Here is a 25764-nt window from a genome sequence, read left to right on the forward strand (position 1 = left end):
CCCTCCTTCTTTTCGGCAGGGGCAACCGGCGCTGGGGACAACCAGTTGGCGTCGGACAGATCCAGCTCCTGGTCCTTCACGGCAGCTGCTGCAAGCCGCTGGCCGGAACCTCGCTCGGTCTCTCTCTCGGGCTCTGTCTCTCCCGCTCCTCTCTCTCGGGCTCTGTCTCTCCCACTCGCGCGGCTCTCCCTCAGCGGCTTTAAACGCCTCTCCCAGACCTCCCGCAGTCCGGTCCTTTCCTCCCCGGCTGCGGCTGATTCTTCGCGGGTTATTTAGTTATTTATTTATTTATTGCCTCCGCGCCTTATGATCCCGGTCGCAGCGCCTCGCGGCCTCGGTAGGTGCCCGGCCTTTTTCGCTCCAATCGCGCCTCCCAGCCCTCTCGCAGTCCGGTGCTTTCCTCCCCGGCTGCGGCTGAGTTCTCCGTGGCTTATTTATGTTTATATCTTCCCGCGCCTTACGATCCCGGTCGCAGCGCCTCGTGGTCGCGGTATTTGTCCGGCCTTTTTCGCCGTCGCGGTCTAGTCGTCTCACGACGCTCCCCAGCCCGCTTGTACCGCGGCTTCTGCTCCACGCTGCCCCAGTCTCAGCGCCTCTGGGCCCGACTTCTGTCCGGCTCCTTTCCCCCTCGACCGTGGTCGAGTACACCACCCTTATCCTCCGTTTATTTGTTTCTATTTTCCCTTTACTCACAGTCACCGTGGCCGACTTGCTTCTCGTGTTGATCGGCTCACTCATCACCGTGGCAGAAGGGACAATCCGTGCCTGTTGCTGATGGAAGACTTCGTGTTTGAAATCTTCCTCCTTTCTTGGTCTGCAAACTCGAGTTTTCTCTCAGCAAAACGACGAGGGCGGGTGCCTCTTCTCGACGCTCGTTTATTTCTTCAGAAGTATTGATGCCGCAGGGTAAGATCGAACTCGTCGCCACTGTAAAGTCTGTGGGTTGTATAGCGAAGTAATACACAGACTACAAGAGTAACTTAAACAGGACTTTACTATTCGAAGGTCAGGGCGAATCTGCCCAATAAATTCTGCCACAGCACTTATATACCGGTGTGGTCACTGTCGGTATTACAGTATACAGCAGCCAGGATAAAGTAGTGCCACACCTAAAATAGTTCTCTTAAAGGTGGACGGTTACATACAATAGTTCTCTTAAAGGTAGAACAGTTACATACACTACAATCCCCATTTCCCTTGACTCCCTTAGAATCCAAAAATCTATCGATCTCTGCCTTGAATATACTCATCGACTGAGCATCCACAGCCCTCTGAGATAGAGAATTCCAAAGATTCACCTCCCTCTGAGTGAAGATATTTCTCCTCAGCTCAATCCTAAATGGCTGATCCCTTATCCTGAGACTATGCCCCTCTCCTCTCCTGTCTTCTTCTCCTCTTCTCATGTCCTTCTTTCTCTTCTCCCCTCCTATCCCTATCCCAGATGACCATGACTTTTAACATCTTCAGAGTTTAACTAATAGCCACTCTGTGAAACACTGTTAAAATGCCTTTGGAAGTACAAGACCAAAATATAACAACAACTTGCATTTATATGGTGCCTTTAACACAGACCAACATTTGGTAAGATTTCCACAATCCACCTGGGATAGCAAGTTGTTTATGTCCTAAACAATGGACCTTGGATTCGCAATTAAAAAAATAACTGGAGCATATGACCACTCCCTGTAAATCTATACCTAGATTGGGTCTCATTATAACTGGAAATTGCCTCACGGAACATGTACTTATTATTTTTCGCTAACTACAATTTGTACACAGGTTGAAGCCTAGCTTCTGTAACTAAGTTAAAAATCGGTCCTGCATGGTTTTGATCATTGATATATAATATAGATCTACATACAACAACACTTGACAAAGGTGGTGTTCAACCCTTACAAATGACAGGACGCTTACCTGATCAGCTGGCGTTGACATTTGGACCTGTGACAGGAAATTTCCTACTCGTACAAATATCCCGCAGAGTTTGTATTAATAAATATTTAATTGTAGCACCATTCGACAACCCCCTAAAAATTCCACTCAACAACCGATTGTCCCCACCTTTTTTACAAAAAAAAACTTCAATAGAAATTTGAAACAAAGTCCTGACCTTTCCCATCTCGTTCACTCCCAGCACACAAGGATCCAGAGTCTCCAATGGGGACGTGTCAGTGGAGTGAATAAAAGTCCCTCTGAAAACCTGGAGACGGCCGCCTTGCGAACAAGGAGCTTTGGTGGCCATGGTTTCAACTGAGAAGCATCTTCCTGAGCACTGAGTGGCGAATTGGTGCAAGAGTCCGAGAGAGAGAGTATCAAGGGAGAGAACCGCTCGCTCGCTGGGGCGTATTCCGTCTCTAAAACAAACCAATAAGGACACACTGGGTTCGCCCTCGTGTCATCAAAGAAAACATGCCTCCCATTTTTACGGGGGCACAACTAATAAAGAACTAAACCATTAAAATCAAACATAGGAAATTTAGAAACATAAATGTTATTTTTTTTATTACTGTTCATTGAAAATGGGAACCTCGCTGGAAGTCCAGCATTTATTGCCCATCCCTAATTACCCTTGAGAATGTGGTGGTGATCCGCCTTCTTGAACCGCTGCAGTCCGTGTGGTGAAGATACTCCCACAGTGCTGTTAGGGAGGGAGTTCCAGGATTTTGACCCAGCGACGATTAAGGAACGGCGATATATTTCCAAGTCAGGATGGTGTGTGACTTGGAGGAGAACTTGGAGGTGGTGGTGTTCCCATGCGCCTGCTGCCCTAGTTCTTCTAGATGGTAGAGGTCACGGGTTTGGGAGGTGCTGCCGAAGAAGCCTTGGCAAGTTGGCATCTTGTAGATGGTACACGCTGCAGCAATGGTGTGCCGGTGTTGGAGGGAGTGAATGTTTAAGGTGGTGGATGGGGTGCCAATCAAGTGGGATACTTTGTCCTGGATTGTGTAGTGCTTCTTAACTGTTGTTGGAGCTGCACTCATCCAGGCAAATGGAGAGTATTCCACCACACTCCTGACTTGTGCCTTGTGGATGGTGGAAGGGCTTTGGGGTGTCAGGTGGTGAGTCACTCACCACAGAATACCCAGCCTCTGACCTGCTCTTGTAGCCACAGTATTTATGTGGCTGATCCAGTTAAGTTTCTGGTCAATGGTGACCCCCAGGATGTTGATGGTGGGGGATTTGAAAATGATAATGCCGTTGAATGACAAGGGGCAGTGGTTAGACTCTCTCTTATTGGAGATAGTCATTAGGAAATGGTAGCATAGTGGTTTTGTTACTGGACTAGAAATCCAGAGGCCTGGATTAATGATCCAGAGAAGTGATTTCAAATCCCACCATGGCAGCTGGGGAACTTAATTTCACTTAATTAAATAAATCTGGAATAAAAAACAAATATCAGTAATGGTCAAAGAACAGTAAAAGAACCATCTCGTTCACTAAATTCCTTTAGGGAAGGAAATCGGCTATCCTTACCTGGTCTGGCCTATATGTGACTCCAGACTGTTGTGGTTGACTCTTAACTGCCCTCGGAAATAGCCTAACAAGCCACTAAGTTGTACACAACCGCTACGAAAAGCAATAGCAAGAATAAAACTGGACGGACCACCCCGCATAGACATTGGCTTTAGACATGACAACGGCACACCCAGCCCAGTCGACCCTGCAATGTCCTCCTCACCAACATCTGGGGGACTTGTTCCAAAATTGGGAGAGCTGTCCTACCATACCTTTCAGCCAATGTCCCAGATTCTTCCATCACCATCCCTGGGTATGTCCTGTCCCACCGGCAAGACAGACTCACCAGAGGTGGCGGCACAGTGGTATACAGTCGGGAGGGATTGTTCCTGGGAGTCCTCAACATTGACTTCGGACCCCATGAAGTCTCATGGCTTCAGGTCAAACACAGGCAAGGAAAACTCCTGCCGATTACCATCTACCGCCCTCCCTCAACTGATGAAACAGTACTGCTCCATGTTGAACAGAGTGGCTCGGTAGCACCACTACTGACGGAGCTGGCCGAGTCCTGAAGAGCATAGCTGCCAGACTAGGACTGCGGCAGGTGGTGAGAGAACCAACAAGAGGGAAAAACCTATTTAACCTCGTCCTCACCAATCTACTTGTCATCAGATGCATCTGTCCATGACAGTATTTGTAGCAGTGACCACGGCACAGTCCTTGTGGAGGCGAAGTCCCATCTTCGCACTGAGGACACCCTCCATCGTGTTGTGTAGCACTACCACCGTGCTAAATGGGATAGATTCAGAACAGATCTAGCAGCTCAAAACTGGGCATCCATGAGGCGCTGTGGGTCATCAGCAGCAGCAGCAGAATTGTATTCCACCACAATCTGTAACCTCATGGCCCAGCATATCCCTCACTCTACCATTACCATCAAGCCAGGGGACCAACCCTGGATCAATGAGGAGTGTAGAAGAGCAAGAACGAGAGAAAGAGAGAGAGAAAACCTGTGTTTATACAGCACCTTTCATGACCCCAGGACGTCCCAAAGCGCTTTACAGCCAATGAAGTACTTTTGAAGTGTAGTCACTGTTGTAATGTAGGAAACACGACAGCCAATTTGCGCACAGTGAGATCCCACAATCAGCAATGAGATAATGACCAGATTATGTGTTTTTTTAGTTATGTTGGTTGAACGATATTGTCCTTGCAGGTGGACGTAAAAGATCCCATGGCACTATTTCGAAGAATACCAGGAGAGTTCGCCACCGGAGAGGGTAGATGGGGCCTCGGTTTAACATCTCATCTGAAAGAGGGCACCTCCTGCAGTGCAGCACTCCCTCCGCACTGTATTGGAGTATCAGCCTAATTTTTAGGCTCAAGTCTCTGGAGTGGGACTTGAACCCACAACCTTCTGGCTCAGAACCGAGTGTGCTACCCACCGAGCCAGATTGTCAGAAAGCTGTGTTGTAGGTCAACATGGCTGCTTCATTATCAGGGAGGTCGTGAATGGAGCTGAACACTGCAGAATCATCAGCAAACAGCCCCTTCTGTTGGAGGAAAGGTTATTGTTGAAGCAGCTGAAAATAATTAGGCAGAGAATGAACACCTTCCCTGTCGCCCTGGGGCTGTGGTGATTGTTCAACCACGGCCACCATCGTGTGTGTCAGTTATGGAGCAAGTGTTAAATTTAGGACCGAATAATGTGATTAGATAAAGCAGGATTTTAAAGGGTGTGGGGAAGAAACACAAAAGACTGGGGCTCTTTTAAGTAGTGCGATCAAGCTTTGTGGCTTTTTTTTTAAAGAACTGGTTTCATTAGTGAAAGTAAAAAGGACTGAATATTAACATGTAAACAGTGACGTCTTTTAGTTTGAATTTGAATTCATTTGAATTTGAATTTAAATTTAATCTGAATTAGTTTGAAAAACTGGCAATGTGGCATTGGAATGTCAGCAAACAGCGCCTCGTAGGGGTGATATCTGGTTCCCGTTTGTAATCCTATGCTCAGAGTTGACACGCTCAGCTGTGTTACTGTAGAAATATGTCAAAGGCAAAGGCCTTTAAGACCAGGGTGATGGTAGCGCTGGTGGTTGAGGGAGGCTCATTCTTGAGCTGCTGTCTTATGCCTCTTATTAGCAGGTTTTAGACTAGTATCTGCAGAAGACTCGGAACAGGTTACTTGTTAATGGAAACATAGAAAACATAGAAGATAGGAGCAGGAGTAGGCCATTCAGCCCTTCGAGCCTGCTCCGCCATGCAATGAGATCATGGCTGATCATCCAAATTCAGTACCCTGTCCCTGCCTTCTCCCCATATCCCTTGATCCCTTTAGCCTTAAGAAATATATCCAACTCTTTCTTGAATATATTTAATGAATTGGCCTCCACTGCCCTCTGTGGCAGAGAATTCCACAGGTTCACTATTCTCTGGCTGAAGAAATTCCTCCTCATTTCAGTCCTAAATGGCTTACCCCTTATCCTTAGACTATGGCCCCTGGTTCTGGACTCCCCGGCCATCAGAAACATCCTTCCTGCATCTAATCTGTCCAGACCTGACAGAATTTTATAGGTTTCGATGATCCCCTCTCAATCCTCTAAACTCCAGTGAGTATAAGCCCAATCGACACAATCTCTCCTCGTACGTCATTCCTGCCATCCCAGGTATCAGCCTGGTGAATCTTCGCTGCATTCCCTCCATGGCAAGAACGTCCTTCCTCAGGTAAGGTGACCAAAACTGCACACAATACTCAAGGTGCAGTCTCACCAAGGCCCTGTACAACTGCAGCAAGACATCCTTGTTCCTGTCCTCGAACCCTCTTGCTACGAAGGCCAACATACCATTTGCCGCCTTAATCGCCTGCTGCACCTGCATGCTTACCTTCAGCAACTGGTACACAATAACACCCAGGTCTCTTTGCACTTCCCCTTCTCCCAATCTATTGCCATTCAAATAATAATCTGCCTTCCTGTTTTTGCCACCGAAGTGGATAACCTCACATTTATCCACATTATAGTGCATTTGCCATGTTTCTGCCCAATCACCCAACCTGTCCAAATCGTACTGGAGTTTCACAACATCCTCCTCACAGCTTACCCTCCTACCCAGCTTTGTGTCGTCTGCAAATTTGGAGATATTACATCAATTCCCTCGTCCAGATCATTAATATATATTGTGAACAGCTGGGGTCCTAGGACCGATCCTTGCGGTACCCCACTAGTCACTGCCTGCCACTCGGAAAACGACCCGTTTATTCCAACTCTTTGCTTTCTGTCCACCAACCAGTTCTCTATCCAAGTCAATACCTTGCCCCCAATCCCATGTGCCTTAATTTTGCACACTAATCTCTTATGTGGGACTTTATCGAAAGCCTTCTGAAAGCCCAAATACACCACATCCACTGGTTCTCCCTTATCTGTCCCTGTCCACCAGTATGTCATCCTGGGAATGGAAAAAAAAATCAATCTATTGGGATTTTTTTTGACCTAAGAGGGATTTTGGATCAATTCACGTTGTTAACATTGGCAGGCAATTCTAGGCACCACACTTTAGGAAGGACGTCAGGGCCTTGGAGAGGCTGCAGTGGAGATTTACTAGGATGGTACCAGGGATGAGGGACTTCAGTTATGTGGAAAGACCAGAGAAGCTGGGGTTGTTCTGCTTGAAGCAGAGAAGGTTAAGAGGAGATTTAATAGAAGTGTTCAAAATTATGAGGGGTTTTGATAGAGTAAATAAGGAGAAACTGTTTCTAGTGGCAAGGGGGTCGGTAACCAGAGGACACAGATTTAAGATAATTGGCAAAAGAACCAGAGGGGAGATGAGGAGAATTTTTTTTTTTTTTTTTTTTTTTAAAAAACACAGCGAGTTGTTATGATTTGGAATGCCCTGCCTGAAAGGACGGTGGAAGCACATTCAATAGTAACTTTCAAGAGGGAATTGGTTAAATACTTGAAAAGGAAAAAAATCAGGGCTATGGGGCAAGAGCAGGGGAGTGGGGACTAATTGGATAGCTCTTTCAAAGAGCCAGCACAGGCAGGATGGGCCGAATGGCCTCCTTCTAGTGCTGTAAGATTCTATGATACTATTCTTGGCACTTTGTACCAGTGACCCTAGACATTATCAGAACTGCAACACTGAATAATAAAAAAAAACCTTGTGAGCAACATCATTATTTGTGAATTTAAACAGTAAACTACGATTCCCGTCAATGGAGTAACCATCAAGTCCGCCAGGGCTGTTCTACAATTGTGTAAGTGTGTGTGGCGATCACAATGGCATTAACTCCGCAAACTCCATCTCACCATTGATTTTAAAGGGGGGGCGGAGCTATGATGTCAGCTGTGGCTCCGTGGGTAGCCCTCTCACTTCAGAATCAGAAGGTCGTGGGTTCAAGTCCAATGTGCCCTCTAATTTTGTTTGGCCCAGTGAGGCCCCTTCAAAGGGATTGCGTGGGCCATTCAAAATACCGCACATGCGTGCGGTTTGTGTACTGAAAAGCCGGCAAGCCGGCTGCGCGGGCTCCCTGGAGCGCTGCGTGGCCGCACAACTTACAGGGAACATTGTTGGAGGTGCCAATTCAGAGGTTTGAGCACAAAAATCTAGGCTGACACTCCCAGTGAGATATTGAGGGAGTGCTGCACTGTTGGCAGTGCTGTCTTTTGGATGAGATGTTAAACCAAAGCCTCGTCTGCCATCTCAGGTGGATGTAAAAGATCCCATGACACTATTTCGAAGAAGAGCAGGGGAGCTCTCCTTGGTGTCCTGGCCAATATTTATCCCTCAACCAGCATCACTAAAAGCAGATTATCTGGTTAGTATCTCATTGCTGTTTGTGGGACCTTGCTGTGTGCAAATTGGCTTCTGTATTTCATACATTACAACAGTTGCTACACTTCCAAAGTACTTAATTAGTTGTAAAGCCCTTTGGGAGCATCTTGAGGTTGTGAAGGTCGCTATATTAATGCAAGTTTTTCTTTCTAATTAGCCATTCAACTTCTCTGGCCAGGGTCTCTGTAGAGAAGCGCCAAAGTGCCAGGAAATTTTGACACAGCACACGTAATGGGATAAGTCACTCTCACCAGAATTTCCTGGAATTTCTGCACTATGATAATGACGTATGTCATAGCTACGCCATTGCTATAGCGCAAGCGTGCAGCAAATTCCAGCCCAATTTTCTGTTCATTCACAACAAGTCAACCTGCTGGTTTACAGTTTGGCCTCATCTCACCAAAGTGTTCATCTGTGCATCTTCCGAATGATAGGAGACACATCCGAGATTATGATAATCAGTTCAACGAACACAAGGTTGCATTGTTATAACCCCAGGTTAACACTATTGTATAACTAGATTTAGGGCAATGAAAGTAAACTCCTGATAATAAGGGACATGGGATCCTATTACGGCGAGAGTTCAGTGATTCTAAAACCTAGAGAATATGTAGCACGGGCCCAAAGATTGTAACAGTCACCATCCAAAAAAGACTTAAGATTAAATATTTCAATTTACATGCTTTGTACAAATTAATGCGAGTTAAAGTAGTCACATAATTTAACGGATGCGAAAATGAGTTATTATAATAACCAGGCATTGATTAAAATTGAACATCTCTTTCAAATTAGGTTACATTTAAGTATGTAGCTTCGAACCTTTTTATGATGAGAAATTTAAATGAGCAGTACATTCCCCAAAAGGGCAGATTCATGTCTTTATAGCTATGTCATTTTTTTTTAGAATGGAGACAAATTCCGCAAATAATCTGCTTTTTGTGGTATAGAACCATAGAAATTTACATCACAGAAAGAGGCCATTTGGCCCATCGTGTCTGTGCCGTCCAAAAAAGAGCTATCCAGCCTAATCCCACTTTCCAGCTCTTGGTCCGTAGCCTTATAGGTTACGGCACGTCAAGTACATATCCAAGTACTTTTTAAATGTGATGAGGGTTTCTGCCTCTACCACCCTTTCAGGCAGTGAGTTCCAGACTCCCACCACCTTCTAGCAATTACTTTAAATCCACACCCCCTGGTTATTGACCCCTCTGCTAAGGGAAATAGGTCCTTCATATCGACTCTATCTAGAACCCTCATAACTTTATACACCTCAATCAAGTCTCCCCTCAGTCTACTCTATTCCATAGCTAAAATTCTCCAATCCTGGCAACATCCTCATAGATCTCCTCTGCACCCTCTCTCGTGGAATCACATCTTTCCTGTAATGTATATTATTTTCAGTAAATTTGTATTTTTGCTAACAAACTCATGACAATTAATTTTAGTAGAAGTTTGACAATATTCTCCAACATTCACCAGCACAGCATAAAGGAACAGTTTTATTACGTTTATTTGTCCTTTATCAAAAATATACATGTGTATAAATCGACACAAAACATTTTGGAATAATAAGGCACAACCATTTTACTGATTTCTACCTCTTTAGGTTGGCGTGTACACAGCAAGTGCTCTCTCAAGTAATACGTAAAACACGTTATATCAAAAGATGCCGCACTCTGAAGGAGTCCAAAGGAGCTTTTTGATAAGCCTGTGTGCTTTGAACAATTGTGATTTTACCTTGTACTCAAAATACATCAGCGTTTAAAAAAAAACTAAAAAAAGTGACATAAGGAATCATTTACCAGTTGGGGTAAAGTGAATATTTAATGGCCGTAATTTGGATTTGTAATCTGAAAATTCCCTCAAATGTGGTTCAGTGGATAACGGAATGAACCATGTGGCTCAGGGAGATCCCAGATTTTATCCTTTAGTGCTATAATTGACCTCCACAACTTGGCCTGGGAGGGGCAGGGCAATGAAAAAGTATCAGGCAGAGCTTCCCCAATTCTGATCGAGTACACGAACATAAGAAATAGGAGCAGGAGTTGGCCATTTGGCCCCTCGAGCCTGCTCCGCTATTCAATAAGATCATGGCTGATCTTCTACCTCAACTCCACTTTCCCGCCCTATCCCCATATCCCTTGATTCCCTTAATATCCAAAAATCTATTGATCCCCGTCTTGAATATACTCAACGATTGAGCCTCCACAGCCCTCTGGGGTAGAGAATTCCGAAGAGTCACCACCCTCTGAGTGAAGAAATTTCGCCTCATCTCAGTCCTAAATGGCCGACCCCTTATTCTGAGACTGTGACCCCCGGTCCTAGACTCCTGCATCTACCCTGTCAAGCCTTGTAAGAATTTTATATGTTTCGATGCAATCACCTCTCATTCTTCTAAACGCTAGGGAATATAGGCCCAGTTAATGGTTCTTGCTGGAAATTGTGTGGATATCGGTCAAGGGCAGGATCAGGCATGGCTGCGAAACTCCCCAAGGTCGAGCAGTCTGCCAAGACTCCCCGTCTAAGACTCGTACGTGCCACGTGCACAGGGTACCAATGCACATCTTGTGATCTCATGGGCTGGCGAGGGAGAAGTGAAAGACATACACCTCCAGTACTCAAGTGACAGACAGCACCCAATAATGTGCCTGCTTATAATTAATGGTGCTTTTAAGCACACACATGGCGCCGCATCAATGTCACCTCAGCTGGTGCATGTGGACTTTTTTATGCCGAGAAATAGGATTTAATTTCCGTGGGAATTAGTTTGTGGATGAAAATGAAATTAAGGTTCTCACAAATATCTGTTCAGCTAAATTAAATTCGACAGCCTTAAAACAATGGTGAAAGTGAGGGGACCGCACAGTTCAGATTCCGCAGAACATTTTACACTAATTAAGGTTAGTGCAACATATCCATAACAAACCCAGCATATAATTAAGCACATATATAGCATATTTTAAAGTTTATTTCCCTGGATTTTTCTTACCGGGCTCACTTGCGTGTGGAGCAAGTTACGAGAGAAGGTGGCGGTAGCATCTCTCATTACAGACCGCACCCCCTTAATGATGACAGTTACAGGTAGGTTGTATAACTTTTTAGAAACAAGTTTGCCTAATAACCTTGTCACAAGTAGCCTCCAAGTACCAAAAAGCCTATTTTAGTTCTGTTCCCATTGAAAGCTGTCATCTGACTGTTAAATAGATTGATAGACACAAATATGAATAAATCTGCTCCAGGAAATCCAACATGATCATTTGCAGTAGAACGGCCAAAGAATCTGTAATTGGCTTTCGAACATTTGAGAAGTGTCTGTAACTACAAGTGTCAAACTACTCCAAGTGGTAGGTTGTAGATCACCTCTGCAGTTTTCCCACCCTTTTTCCCCTCTCTCTCTCCCCACCCGCACAACCATTTAAGTGAGCGTCTGATATCAGCCAGCATGTGATGTCAGGGGAGGTGCAAACCGGAAGCTAGACACTTGACCACAAGAAAAAAAGTGCAAGGCTCCTGAGCCACACACTCTCATACACCCCTCTGAACGGAAGCCAAAAGGGGTGGATTGGATTAATATGCTCACCTGCTCTCAAATGTGGGAGGATTTTGAATGACCTCATGGGCTGGAGAAGAGGTGCAAAAATAAATCTGAGCCACGACAGAACCCGGTGTTCGAAATACAATGATTGGGCTTCCTAAATCTCCAGACTGAAATGGTCATTAAAAGACAATACAAAAGAGCTACTAGTTGACACGGCTGGGATCAGTTCCTATAAAGTTCTGGGAACAGCAGTCCATTATAGACTACACTTGATTTCTGGGGAGGGACAGACTTTGTTCCATAAGCTTTTTGGGGAGCAGTGGGGAGGTGGGGGGGGAACGGGGGCAGAGGGGAAGAATACAAGGGAGGGAGGGAAGGGAAGGAAAGTATTGGCCCATTCTCTCTGATCTCTTATCAGAGTTTTGATCACATTTGTAGTTCACATTAAAAAAAAGAGAAAAAAGGTAAAACTCTTCGATATTTAAAAATATTTACTCTGATTGCTATGGGATGCCATTAAAGATTCAGCAAATTATAAATGTTAAACAGACTAGTACATTTTAATGGACTCATATTTCAAGGTTGCTAATGTGGTTTAATATTATAAGCATAATGCACCAAATAGCGTGCTGGTTTCAGGATGGTAACTCAAACATTCCACGGTTCTTACCGTGCAAAACAGGCGGACTGGGAAATTCAGCCTTGAAGCATCTACAATTTCCTTTTGCCATTTGCAACATTACTGTGTGCCATTTAAACATGAACAGTGACAACTTAGCACGTGAACAATTTAAATCAACATTCTGCGTTTTAGCAAGTGTTGCAAAAGGCTTTCATTTATAAACAGGAAAAACTCTGCAGGTTGCAAGAAAAAAGTGGAAACACTTTGAATATTGTAGAACACATTCCAGGTAATCACAATCTCAGGATTTTTTTTTTTTTGGGTGGGGGGGGGTGGTGGTCTCTTATTTTTTATATAAACAGAACACTGCCTCCCCCCACCACAAGTAGCAAGTGAATTTCCCCAACTCAGGCTGGTTAAAAGTAACACTTCCCAGCTTTACAAAGAAAATACATCGCACAGGTGAGTTACATCTGAGTTGTAACTTTAGGGATACTTTGGAAATGGCTGTGTACCTTTGGAAAAGGTTGCTCAGTGACAGAGCCGACACTTAACTTGGGGTGTAGTTGTATTGTGAGTTAGGATTTGTGTGGGTAGGTGAGTGGTTGGAAGTTTTTGAAAATCTAAATAAACTGATTTATGTCTGAATGGTGGATGTGCCAGTAATGTGAATGCCAATCAGCAGCAACTAAATCCTACTAGCCCTGGAAGGCACGAACACAAGTCTCAAACCAGTCTCTTTACATCCAAATACTTGGGTAGTTCAGAACTAACCCGTCTTAAAAGGAATATCAGACTTTCTTTGGAGCAGTGTTCCCAATAGTCACTTATCAAAACATTTTAGCTGACGTTCACATTGTTATCAAGGACACTGTTGCCAGTGACAACTGAAAGGGGCGTGTCAGGTGGCTTGTGGTTCTGGACACCTGAGGAACATAAATCAACATTCCAATGAGGCAATGGATACAGGTTCTGATTGGAGTGTCTTTGATTGACAGCTCATTGCAAGTTTTCAGTGGCAGTCTTAATGCTACAAGATTTCACACTTTGTACATCCCCCCCCCCCCCACCACCCCCCCCCCATCATTAGGTAAGTAAGCTTCTGAAGAAGTTGTAGTTTTTTAAAATAGACATTTTAAGTTTTAACTAATCATGTTTGCTGGCCATGGTTCCAGGTTGATGGATCGATTGTGCCCGAATCTTGACAACTCCAGACAAGTCGCCCTATACCCAACAACAGTGATGAGCTTCTGACACAAGTTATACATTTCTTCCACAACAAACATTCCGGTAATAATACAGATGAGATCAGCAGTTAAACTTTTAATGACATAAATAAAATAATCTCTCCCAGATGTAGTGGTACCACAGCTCTCTCCAAAGGAAGAGGATTCGATCAATCCCAAAAGCATTGAGATTCTATTTCTTTCCCATAGGCGACCAAAAGGTGGGGACTACTCACAAATAGATTTGTACAACTAATACAACCAAACACTTATCCTAACCAAGATATTCTATGTGTACACACTTATCTGTTGAATTCCAAATTGGGCTAACATCAGGCACCAAAATTATAAATAATCTTCTTGTACAACTAAGTGGGGCAGCCCACTATCCTCTCATCGCTAGGATCTGGCTTCAACCCAGCTCAGATTGATGGGATAAAATCTCTCCTGCCTACCAGTCATTAATCGGAAATGAGTCGGAGCAGACTTACTCCAGATCCCAGAAAATGTGACTCCAAAAGGACAAAAGTGCCTGGAATACTTCAGGACTGAATGGCCAGTCTCGTTCATAAGATGTCATGTGTGAGAACTGTAAAAAAATTCACAATGTTGCAAGAGCTTCGGTAAAGGCACCTTTGTTGGGGCAGAGTACATCAAAGCTTTACTCTGCATTTGGACTCTGCTACACCTGACTAGGGATATTTGATATTGGCAACGATAAGCACACACGAGGTACACATATTTAAATCAAACAACTTTACTCATGTGCGTTCTCTTGCAAATGAAGGAAACACATCTTGCAGAAAGTTATTTCCATCATTGGACATCTTGAGTGTAGGAGCTCCTTCCTTGAAGAACGTAGTCATGACTTCCAGGCATCACCTGCAGAAGATTGAGGGAATGGGGTTGCAGGACAACTCCTTTACGTTTCCTCCTCATCCTCACTAACACCACCAATCGTGTCCTTTTGCTCCACTCTTTCTTTCACATATGCTTCACGTATTGTCTCCAGTTCGCTCAGCTCAGCGTTAAGCTTCTCCAGGTGTGTAGCACGACGGTTTCGAAGCAGCCTCAGGGGGAACGGGTTCATTTCAACAAATGCAATGTTCATCAGCTTCCTGTGAGATACCAAACAATTCCTGACGATTTGAGATTATTGAAAGAAAAAAAGAACTTGCATTTATATAGCGCCTTTCACGACTTCGAGCGTCCCAAACCACTTTACAGCCAATGAAGTACTTTTTTGAAGTGTAGTCACTGTTGTAATGTAGGAAACGCCGCAGCCAATTTGCGCACAGCAAGCTCCCACAAACAGCAATGTGATAATGACCAGATCATCTGTTTTAGTGATGTTGGTTGAGGGATAAATGTTGGCCAGGATACCGGGGAGAACTCCCCTGCTCTGCTTCGAAATAATGCCCTGGGATCTTTTACGTCCACCGGAGGCGGCAGACGGAGCCTTGGATTAACATCAGTGCAGCGTTCCCTCAATACGGCACTGGAGTGTCAGCCTGGATTCTGTGCACAAGCCTCTGGAGTGGGACTGTGAACCCACAACCTTCTGACTCAAGAGGCAAGAGTGCTACCCACTGAGCCACAGCTGACACATAAAAAGGAGTAACAGGTATTGAAGGAAGAGTAACCCCTGAATGGAGGGATGGAGACCTGCTGTCAACTTTTGTAGCAATTGGATGGTGTATGTTGTCGATCACTCTTGCATTGGAGTCAGAAGGTTGTGGGTTCAAGCCCTACTCCAGGACTTGAGCATATAATCTAGCACTGAGGGAGCACTACATTGTCAGAGCTGCTGTTTCTTTGGATGAGACATTAAATTGAGGCAGGTGGCCTCGGGTGAATTTCTCATCTAAAAAAAGAACCTATCTTTACAATGTAATATTCCCTCAGTGCTGACCGTGTGCTCAAGTCCTGGAGTAGAGCCTGAACCCACAACCCGTGGATATAAGAGAGCCCATGCCACTAGCCAAAGAGCAATAACAAGTTGCATTTATATAGTGCCTTTAACGCAGTAAAACATCCCAAGGCGCTTCACAGGAGCGTTATCAAATAAAAATTTGACACCGAGATCACATGAGATATTAGGACAGGTGACCAAAAGCAAGACTCCTCCTCTTCAAAAAGGAGGGGGATAAACTGGGAAAATGATCTGTCAATCACAAGATTGATTTAGATGAAGACACCCCAGCCCATTTAATCGCATCTTTCCAGAATATCAACCTTCCCATTACAACATTTAACATCCACCTGAAGGTGCGGACGGGTTGTCAGTTTTAATTACTTATCCAAATGACAGCACCGGTGCCATTATGGCACGCTCGCAGTGTTATACTGGAGTGTCGGCCTAGGTTGTCGTCTCAAGTCCTGGGGTGGGACTCAAACCCACAACCGAGAGGCGAGAGTGGTACCAACCAAACTGACAGTGAGGAAAACCCACCCTCGTCTGTTCGGTAAATGATCACAAATAGGGCCAGAGGCAGGAGACAGTGACCTTTAACCTGCAGACTTCCTGGCTCTCCCTGATAAATCCAACTACCTGCTTGTATCCATTAATAATGCTTTCTAATCAATGATAGAAACATCAGGTTATAAATACTTACGCCATTATTATTAAGAATTATTTTCTAAATTATCCACTACTTTGGTAAATTCTGATCAAAGAAAGATCTTACCTTCCCTCAGAAATGTTTTTGGTCAAGCATCTAAGGTACTCATAAATTGCCAGGTTATCATGAAGCTTCAGAATTTCTTCCTCGTTGTATTTGAAAATTGCTAGTGCATAACGGAATATAACCTGCAACACAAGAGAAGACCTGCTGTAGTCTCAATCATTCTACCCATATCACCTCCACCTAAGGTCGGAGGTATCAACTGCCAAGCCCAACTCGATGCCCACTTTAAATCTTGTGCTGTGGGCAACGCCATGGGATTCCTCCTAATTCTTTGAAGAATCCACTGATGGCCTGCAAGAATTCTATGAGCCTTTCAGCTATCATAGAACCACAAAACAGAAGGCGGCCGTTCGGCTCATCGAGCCTGTGCCGGCTCTTTGAATGAGCTACCAATTAGTCCCACTCCCCCTACTCTTTCCCCAAATTTTTCCTTTCCAAGTATTTATCCAGTTCCCTTTTGTAAGTTACTATTGAATTTGCTTCCACTGCCCTTTCAGACGTGCATTCCAGATCACAACAACTCACTACGTAAAACCAATTCTTCTCATCTCGCCTCTGGTTCTTTTGCCAATTATCTTAAATCTGTGTCCCCTCTGGTTGTCGACCCTCCTGGCAGTTTGACCACACAGTATCACAGCCCAGGCTGCTCTCACCCTCAGTCAATTGTCCACACCTACAGAGACCACTTGGGAGAGAAATCAGCAGCCGGTACAAGCACGATGGGCCAAATGGCCTCCTTCTGTGCTGTATCATTCTATGATATGCTGGCCGACTCGCCCTCTCAATAGCTGATGAATGCTAGGGCCAATTGCAATAGTCCGACTGGTTCAAATCAGCTAACTCTAATGCCAATCTCCAGACAAGAAGCTCATCTCGTAATCCGTTCTCTCGCCGTTCGTACATATCTTAATCACATCTTTACCCATCTCCCTATTCATTATTTTCCTTTAGATTTACTTGATCTTGTTCCCAACCCCAATTTGCTGGGATTTTTTCTTTTTTGAAACCCTGTTTAATATTCATACGTTTTAACTATTGGGTCGATCTTTGGAAGAGCAGAAGAACAGAGTACAGTAGTACAATGTCAAGACCTTAACAGTACCTTTGTTCCCTCATACAGGAACGCATCCCAGACCCTGAGGAGGATGTCACTCGGAAGGCTATCAACAAAGACAACCAGGAACCAGTTAAACGTGATGTGAGAGAGGTCCACGTTGTACTGATCCAAGTGAGACAGGAGCCTAGGCAGCTTCTCAGACAAGAAATCCTTAAACACCCTCTGGTCAACCTGTAATGAGATAAACAAAGAATTAAGTGGCCACAAATCACCATTCTACACTTTCCAATTTACAAACTTTGACAAACTGAAGAGGCAGTCAGCTGCAATTCACCAATACTCTATTACCTTTCATTTACTGTTGAACTGGGACCAGAAACTCGGCAACAGAGGGATAGAACACTCAAACAAGTGACAAATCCAGCCTGGACTAATAGAACATAGAATTACGCAGAATGTATTGCGTAGAAACAGGCCATTCAGCTCAACTGGTCGATGCTGGTGTTTATGCTCTACGCCCCTCTTCAGCTCACCCTGTCAACATAATCCTTCTATTCCTTTCTCCCTCATGTTTTTATCAAGCTTCCCTTTAAATGCATTTATGCTGTTCGCCTCAACCACTCCATGTGGTAGCGAGTTCTTCATTCTAACTACTCTCTGGGTAAAGAAGTTTCTCTTGAGTTCCCTATTGGATTTATTAGTGACTATCTTATATTTATGACCCCTAGTTCTGGTCTCCCCCACAAGTGGAAACACCTTCTCTACGTCTACCCTATCGAACCATTTCATAACTTTAAAGACCTCTATCAGGTCTCTCCTCAGCCTTGAATAAAGGAGACTATGAAGGTATGAGAGCGGAATTGAGTAGAGTGGATTGGGAAAATAGATTAAAGGGCAAGACGATACATGATCAGTGGTGTACATTGAAGGAGTTATTTTACAACTTCCAAAAAATATATATTCCACTGAGAAGAAAAGGGTGTAAAAGAAAAGACAGCCATCCGTGGCTAAGTAAAGAAATTAAGGATAGTATTTGACTAAAAACAAGGGCATATAAGGTAGCCAAATCTAGTGGGAGGATAGAGGATTGGGAAAACTTTAAAAGACAGCAAAAAATAACAAAAAGATTGATTAAGAAAGGGAAGATAGATTATGAAAGTAAATTAGCAAAAAATATAAAAACAGATAGTAAGAATTTTTATAGTTATATAAAAAGAAAAAGGGTGGCTAAAGTTAATGTTGGTCCCTTAGAGGATGGGACCGGGAAATATGGAGATGGCAAAAACACTGAATGAATATTTTGTATCAGTCTTTACAGTAGAGGACACTAAGAATGTCCCAACACTGGCTAAAGGGGGGGGGAGGAGCTAAACACGATCAAAATCACTAAGGAAGTGGTACTCGGTAAAATAATGGGACTCAAGGCGGATAAATCACCTGGACCCGATGGCTTACATCCTAGGGTCTTGAGGGAAGTGGCGGTAGGGATTGTGGATGCATTGGTAATAATTTTCCAAAACTCCCTGGACTCGGCAAAGGTCCCGGCAGACTGGAAAACTGCTAATGTAACACCCTTATTTAAAAAGGGCAGTAGACAGAAGGCTGGAAACTATAGACCGGTTAGCCTAACATCTGTGGTAGGTAAAATTTTGGAGTCCATCATTAAGGAGACAGTAACAGGACATTTGGATAATCATAATTTAATAGGACAAAGTCAGCATGGTTTTATGAAGGGGAAGTCATGTTTGACAAATTTGCTGGAGTTCTTTGAGGAAGTAACATATAGGATGGATAAAGGGGAACCAGTGGACGTAGTGTATTTAGACTTCCAAAAGGCATTTGACAAGGTGCCACACAAAAGATTATTGCTTAAGATAAAAAATCACAGGATTGGGGGTAATATTCTGGCATGGATAGAGGATTGGCTATCTAACAGAAGGCAGAGAGTTGGGATAAATGGTTCATTCTCAGACTGGCAATCAGTAACTAGTGGTGTTCCGCAGGGGACGGTGCTGGGTCCCCAACTCTTTACAATCTATATTAACGATTTGGAGGAGGGGGCCGAGTGTAACATATCAAAGTTTGCAGATGATACTAAGATGGGAGGGAAAGTAGTGAGTGAGGAGGACATAAAAAACCTGCAAGGGGACATAGACAAGCTAAGTAAGTGGGCAGAGATTTGGCAGATGGAATACAATACTGGAAAGTGTGAGGTTATGCACTTTGGCAGGAAAAATCGTAGAGCAAGTTATTATCTTAATGGCAAGAAACTGGAAAGTACTGAAGTACAAAGGGATCTGGGGGTCCTGGTGCACGAAACTCAAAAGGTTAGTATGCAGGTGCAGCAAGTGATTAAGAAGGCCAATGGGATGTTGGCTTTCATTGCTAGGGGGATAGAATATAAAAATAGGGAGGTATTGCTTCAGTTGTACAAGGTATTGGTGAGACCGCACCTGGAATACTGCATACAGTTTTGGTGTCCATACTTAAGAAAGGACATACTTGCTCTCGTGTCAGTACAAAGAAGGTTCACTCGGTTAATCCCGGGGATGAGGGGATGGACATATGAGGAGAGGTTGAGTAGATTGGGACTCTACTCATTGGAGTTCAGAAGAATGAGAGGCGATCTTATTGAAACATATAAGATTGTGAAGGGGTTGGATCGGGTGGATGCGGGGAGGATGTTCCCGATGATGGGTGAAACTAGAACTAGGGGGCATAGTCTTAGAATAAGGGGCTGCTCTTTCAAAACTGAGATGAGGAGGAACTACTTCACTCAGAGGGTGGTAGGTCCATGGAATATGCTGCCCCAAAAAGCTGTAGAAGCTACATCATTACATAAATTTAAAACAGAAATAGACAGTTTCCTAGAAGTAAAGGGAATTAAGGGTTACGGGGAGCAGGCAGGAATTTGGACATGAGTCTAGGTTCGGATCGGACATGGCCCTGTGGGTAGCGGAGCGGGCCCAGGGGCCGTGTAGCCTGATCCTGCTCCTATTTCGTGTGTCTAATTCTGTTAGATTCAGGAGATGGTTCTGTGATTAGTAGATTGGCGGTTAGGATCAGATCAGCCATGATCTTATTGAATGGCGGAGCAGGCTCGAGGGGCCGATTGGCCTACTCCTGCTCCTATTTCTTATGTTCTTATGTTCTCTTTTCTAGAGAAAAGACCCCCAAGCCTGTTCAGTCTTTCCTGAGAGTTATACCCTCAGTATAAAAACGTCTCGAAGGCGGTGAGAGTAAAGAGTCTGGTTAAAGCTCAAGCCTCGTCAGTGCACACAAAATTCGGCACTATCTTTGACTGTCTAATTGGGAGAGAAACAACAAGACTGGCTGGTTAAATATTACTTTAATGCTATAGGAGATTGTTGGCTCATTCTCTGTGGGCTGCTTTGAGGTGTTTGAGAAATGCTATATAAATGTAGGTCTTTCTTTCTCTCTCATTGCCTTCGGAGGCTGGGGTTCAGGCACAATACAACAAGCTTTACTTTGGGTTTAACCCAAGATCCACTCAACCTGGGAATGTTTGGTGTCGATACCAGAATGCAAATTTGTTGGGTTTTTTAAATGAATGCTGGCTCACAGCATGAAGCCTCATCATCAGGATAGCACATCGGGAAATTCCCCAAATAAAAACTTCTGGTGGACTCTGGACTTAGCTATGTGGATTGTGTCCCTTCGAGGGAGAGAGTGTGCGCTCTCCACATCGGGCCAACAAAAAGGTAGGTTGTGTCCTTACAGGGAGAGTGCGCACACTCCATATTGGGCCAACAGGTAGGTTGTGTCATGAGAACATAAAACACAGGAGCAGGAGTAGGCCATATGGCCCCTCGAGCCTGCTCCACCATTCAATAGGATCACGGCTGATCTTCGACCTCAACACTTTCCCACCCGATCCCCATATCCCGATTCCCTTTGTGCCTAAAAATCTATCAATCTGTCTCGAGTATACTCGACGACTGAGCCTCCACAACCCTCTGGGGTAGAGAATTCCAAAGATTCAGCACCCTCTGAGTGAAGAAATTTCTCCTCATCTCAGTCCTAAATGGCCGACCCTTTATTCTGAGACTGTGACCCCTGGTTCTAGACTCTCCAGCCAGGGGAAACAGCCTCTCGGCATCTACCCCGTCAAGCCCTCTCAGAATCTTATATAGGGAGAGTCTGTGCGCTCTCCCTATTGGGCCAACAGGTACGTTGTATCCCTACAAAGAGACTGTGCGCATATCAGGTAAACAGGTATTCTACCCGTGCGGATTCTTAAACATGGCGACACATTTCCACGAACTTCAGATACCAACATGACCACAAAAAAAACCTGCGTTTTAAAAGGTGCTGAACTTTGATAACTATTGGTCTACTGTGATTAGCTCCATAAAAGTTCACTAAACATCGTGAGCAGCAGGTAGCTGAGAGGGGGTTTAAATCCTCCAGCACATTCATACATTCTTCTCAATGTATGAAACAATTCTATCGCAGTCCCCAACACGTGTCTCCTGGAAACTCTTCCCCCAACGACCCCAACATGTTTTGACACTCGTGAAGAATAGGTTTAATTGATCAACGAGAGACAGTTTCTCACCTGAGAGCCAGCGAGGGTCTTGCTGTAGTAATCCTCCGGCATAATGCAATCAATAATGGCCACGAGACACCAGAAGGCATCCTCCTCTTCCCGCAGGACCAACAACGCAATGGCTACCAGTCTGGAAAATGTTACTTTGATATTAAGTTACTGAATGAGCAGTTTCCTTCCTCCCAGTGCCCCTACTTTTCTCCTGAAGTTTAAAACTTCAGTTGAGATACAGACCCAGAGGTACCAGTACCACAACAACTTGTGTTTATATACAACACGTGTAATGTAGTAAAACATCCCAAGACGTTCCACTGGAGCGATTATCAAACAAAATTTGACACCAAGCCACATAAGGAGATATTAGGGCAGGTGACCAAAAGCTTGGTTAGAGGTAGGTTATAAGGAGCGTCTTAAAGGAGGACAGAGAGGCAGGGAGGTTTAGAGAGGGAATTCCAGAGCTTAGGGCCCAGGCAGCTGAAGGCACGCTGCCAATGGTGGAGCAATTCAAATCGGGGATGTGCAAGATACCAGAATTGGAGGAGTGCAGAGATCTCGGAGGATTGTAGGGCTGGAGGAGGTCACAGAGATAGGGAGGGGGGCGAGGCCATGGAGGGATTTTGTACACAAGCATGAGAATTTTAAAATCGAGGCACTGCCGGACCGGGAGCCAATGTAGGTCAGCGAGCACAGGGGTGATGGGTGAACGGGACTTGGTGCGAGTTAGGACATGGGCAGCAGAGTTTTGTATGAGCTCAAGTTTATCTCGGGGGCGGGGGGTGGGGGAAGATGGGAGGCCGGCCAAGAGAGCATTGGAATATTCGAGTCTGGAGGTAACAAAGGCATGGATGAGTAATCCCCTCATCTGCTCAGGCAGCCTTTTCCTCATGGGAATGTGTGGACAGCAAGCACTGGAAGACTATTCCAGCACAACCAAATCCTGATCCTGTCCTCAGCCAAAGTCCACACACACTCACTTCATAATAAATTGGGTACAGGAACGCTAGGTACGCTTTCCCACCGCCCCCTCCCTCACCCACCCCACCCCAGGGGTGCTGCATCAATTGTAGCATCAGGTGTCAGCTGTGCCTCAGTGGGTAGCACTCTCGCCTCGGAGTCAGAAGGTCGTGGGTTCAAGCCCCACTCTAGAGACTTGAGCACAAAATCTAGGCTGACACTCCCAGTATCAGTACAGAGGGAGTGCCGCACTGTCAGATGAGCCACCTTACGGATAAGACGTTAAACCGAGGCCCAGTCCACCTCCTCTCAGGTGGACACAAAAGATCCCACAACCACTATGCCAAAGGAGAGTAGGAGAGTTCTCCCCGGTGTCCTGGGCCAATATTTATCCCTCAACCAACATCACTAAAAAAACTGATTTTCTGGTCATCATCATGCTGCTGTTTGTGGGAGCTTGCTGTGCACAAATTGGCTGCCGTGTTTCCTAAATTACAACAGTGACTACACTTCAAAAAAAGTACTTAATTGGCTGTAAAGCACTTTGGGACATTGTGAAAGACACTGTATAAATGAGAGTTCGTTTTTTTTTATAAACACAGTTGGTAAATAGATCCTGCTTTGGGGCTGGATTTGAATCCAACTCAGTCTGATGGTGTGAAGGATTCCTCGAACCAATTGCGTTGCCCAATCTTCTCCTCATCTCTCCCCTCCAGACTGCACTGAAGGCGAGGACACTGATTCCACTCACTGGCTTCACTCCCAAGTAACTGCACCAATGCAAACAGGCTGGGGCGGGAGCCAAACACTAGTGGTTTGGTCCGGATCAGTCAGTACAGCCTTCTGATGCTCACAGCATGAGGTGCCCCTCTGGCATCTAGCCCAGAAAAAAACCATCAACCTGCCAGCCTCCTCTCATTCATCACTGCTGCATTGCAGTGATCGTTGTAAACAGGGGATGAAATTATACGAATGGTTGGGTGTTGGTAAAACACACACTCTATGCTGGAATAATAGATAGGAGCCGTCTAAACTGGTCTGCGGAATGTACAGTTCCAAGCCAGCCATGAGGGACTGACTGAGAGCCAATCAGTAGAAAATAACAAGGAATGCTGTGACAATGGCAGGGAGAGATATTTCTGACAATTATATTTAAAGTGTAATTTTTTATGTAAAGTTAGGTGCTAGGAGTGTGTAAAGGTATACTATGTTTCTGATAGCAAAATACTGCAGATGTTGGAAATCCGAAATAACAACAGAAAATGCTGGAAAAACTCAGCAAGTCAGGCAACATCCGTGGAGAGAAATTTGAGTTGACGTCAACTCAAATTTCTCTCCACGGATGTTGCCTGACTTGCTGAGTTTTTCCAGCATTTTCTGTTGTTATTTTTATACTATGTTTCTGCTCTGATTTGCTCCTGACTGCCCACTGGGTTTTAAGACAGGTTGCCCAGCGATCACCCCATTTTAAAGTTGGACAATAAGGGCTGGATTTTCATTCAGGTGCGGGTTGGTGTTGTGTAATCCGCATTTCGTGTTGTCCACACGAATCTAATTCGATGTGGGAGATTGATGCTATTTTAACTAAATTGCCCAATTGAGTTCCAGCGTGTGGGAACCCACGGCAAATGAGTTTCTCCAGTCTAAAAGTCGCCTCCGATGACATCACCATTGCTGCTGCATTTAAGGTCTGCAACAAGCCTTGCTTCTTCTGCAGACTGCCAACCTTTTGGCATTTGCTGATTCTCTGGCCATTCTGCTTCCTGCTCAGTGTAAGACCGAGGTCTGCACCCCGGTTCGACGACGTTGCCCTGCAGGCTTTAGTGGAGGGAGCAAGAGCTCACAAGGAGGTGCTCTTCCCTTCATCAGGGAGGAAGAAGCCTCCTCAGCAGACAAAGGCTGCATGGCTGCAAGTGACAGAGGAGGTCAACTCATTATCGGCTACCCGCAGACCCTGGATACAGTGCAGGAAGAGATTTCATGATCTTCAGCGTACTGGAAAAGTGAGTATGAATTTCCCATCACTCTCAATCTGATCCCCATTGCCTCTCCTCACCAGCACTCAGCTTTAGCAATCTCTTCCTCCACATCCCACTTGACACTGACATCCATGCACCCTTACCCATTCCCCCTCTCTCTATGGTCACATTCACCTAACTATTCGACTATGCAGCCCTCACACTCCCTATCACTGTGATGCTATGAAAACAACTAACAACACGCAGGGAGGGCCCTTGGTCTTGCCACCTCACTCCATCTTTGTCTCCTTCTAAGCATCTATGCTATGGATTCTGTACACTCACTCCTTCATTCTCACTCAACCTCCACTTGTCTCCCTCATTGCAGGAAAAGAGAGCTCACAATAAAAGAGAATGAGCGAGGACAGGAGGGCCACCATCAGTAGCCCACCTCACCCCCTGGGAGGAAGCGGTCCTGGAGATCGCAGGAGTGGAGGACGACACGCATGTGGGGGACGGACAGATGGGTGCATCACACCAAGCTGGTGACAGAATAGTTTTCCATCACTCTCATTGACATTGCATGAGTCGCTGATAATGTTTCGGACGCTCTAACAGATGGACTAATGATCATCTGCAATATGCAATGTGCATGTAACCTTGGCATCACATCTCTGACGCTTTCCTTTACTCCCCCACAGGACCATCGCAAGCACCCGTCCCCACTAGCCAGGAGGAAGAGCCTGAGCATCCAGACTCCTCAGAGGAAGCTGCAACCTCTGAGGGTGCAGTGTCAGCAGAATTCAGTGCACCCAGCACCAGCGCAGACACTCACACCTCAGTGGGACCTTCGGGACATAGAGTAG

At 45.0% G+C, this 25764-nt stretch overlaps 1 protein-coding gene and 1 long non-coding RNA gene across 4 annotated transcripts in view; one reads left to right on the forward strand and one right to left on the reverse strand.

The window, feature by feature from the left end:
* LOC147124746 (uncharacterized) overlaps positions 1-18036 on the forward strand; it is a 130004-nt gene extending 111968 nt beyond the window's left edge. The window contains exon 3 of the long non-coding RNA XR_015078990.1: positions 17480-18036. This is a non-coding gene — a long non-coding RNA (uncharacterized LOC147124746). The remainder of the gene's footprint in view (positions 1-17479) is intronic.
* Positions 13533-25764, reverse strand: part of tbc1d2 (TBC1 domain family, member 2) — a 101329-nt gene continuing 89097 nt past the window's right edge. The window contains exons 11-14 of one of the 3 annotated variants that reach the window (XM_085992594.1): positions 21996-22116; positions 17462-17647; positions 16360-16481; positions 13533-14811 (exon numbers count right to left, since the gene is read on the reverse strand). In XM_085992594.1, coding sequence (XP_085848720.1) covers positions 14595-14811; positions 16360-16481; positions 17462-17647; positions 21996-22116 — 646 coding nt within the window. In that variant the 3' untranslated portion in view covers positions 13533-14594. The remainder of the gene's footprint in view (positions 14812-16359; positions 16482-17461; positions 17648-21995; positions 22117-25764) is intronic. The other 2 variants (XM_085992602.1, XR_015078980.1) reach the window with 2 other exon arrangements.

The sequence above is a fragment of the Somniosus microcephalus genome, chromosome 1 (genome assembly GCF_052327205.1).
Source record: "Somniosus microcephalus isolate GS21.2 chromosome 1, FLI_Smic_1.0, whole genome shotgun sequence".
In the NCBI taxonomy this organism is placed as follows: Eukaryota; Metazoa; Chordata; class Chondrichthyes; order Squaliformes; family Somniosidae; genus Somniosus; species Somniosus microcephalus.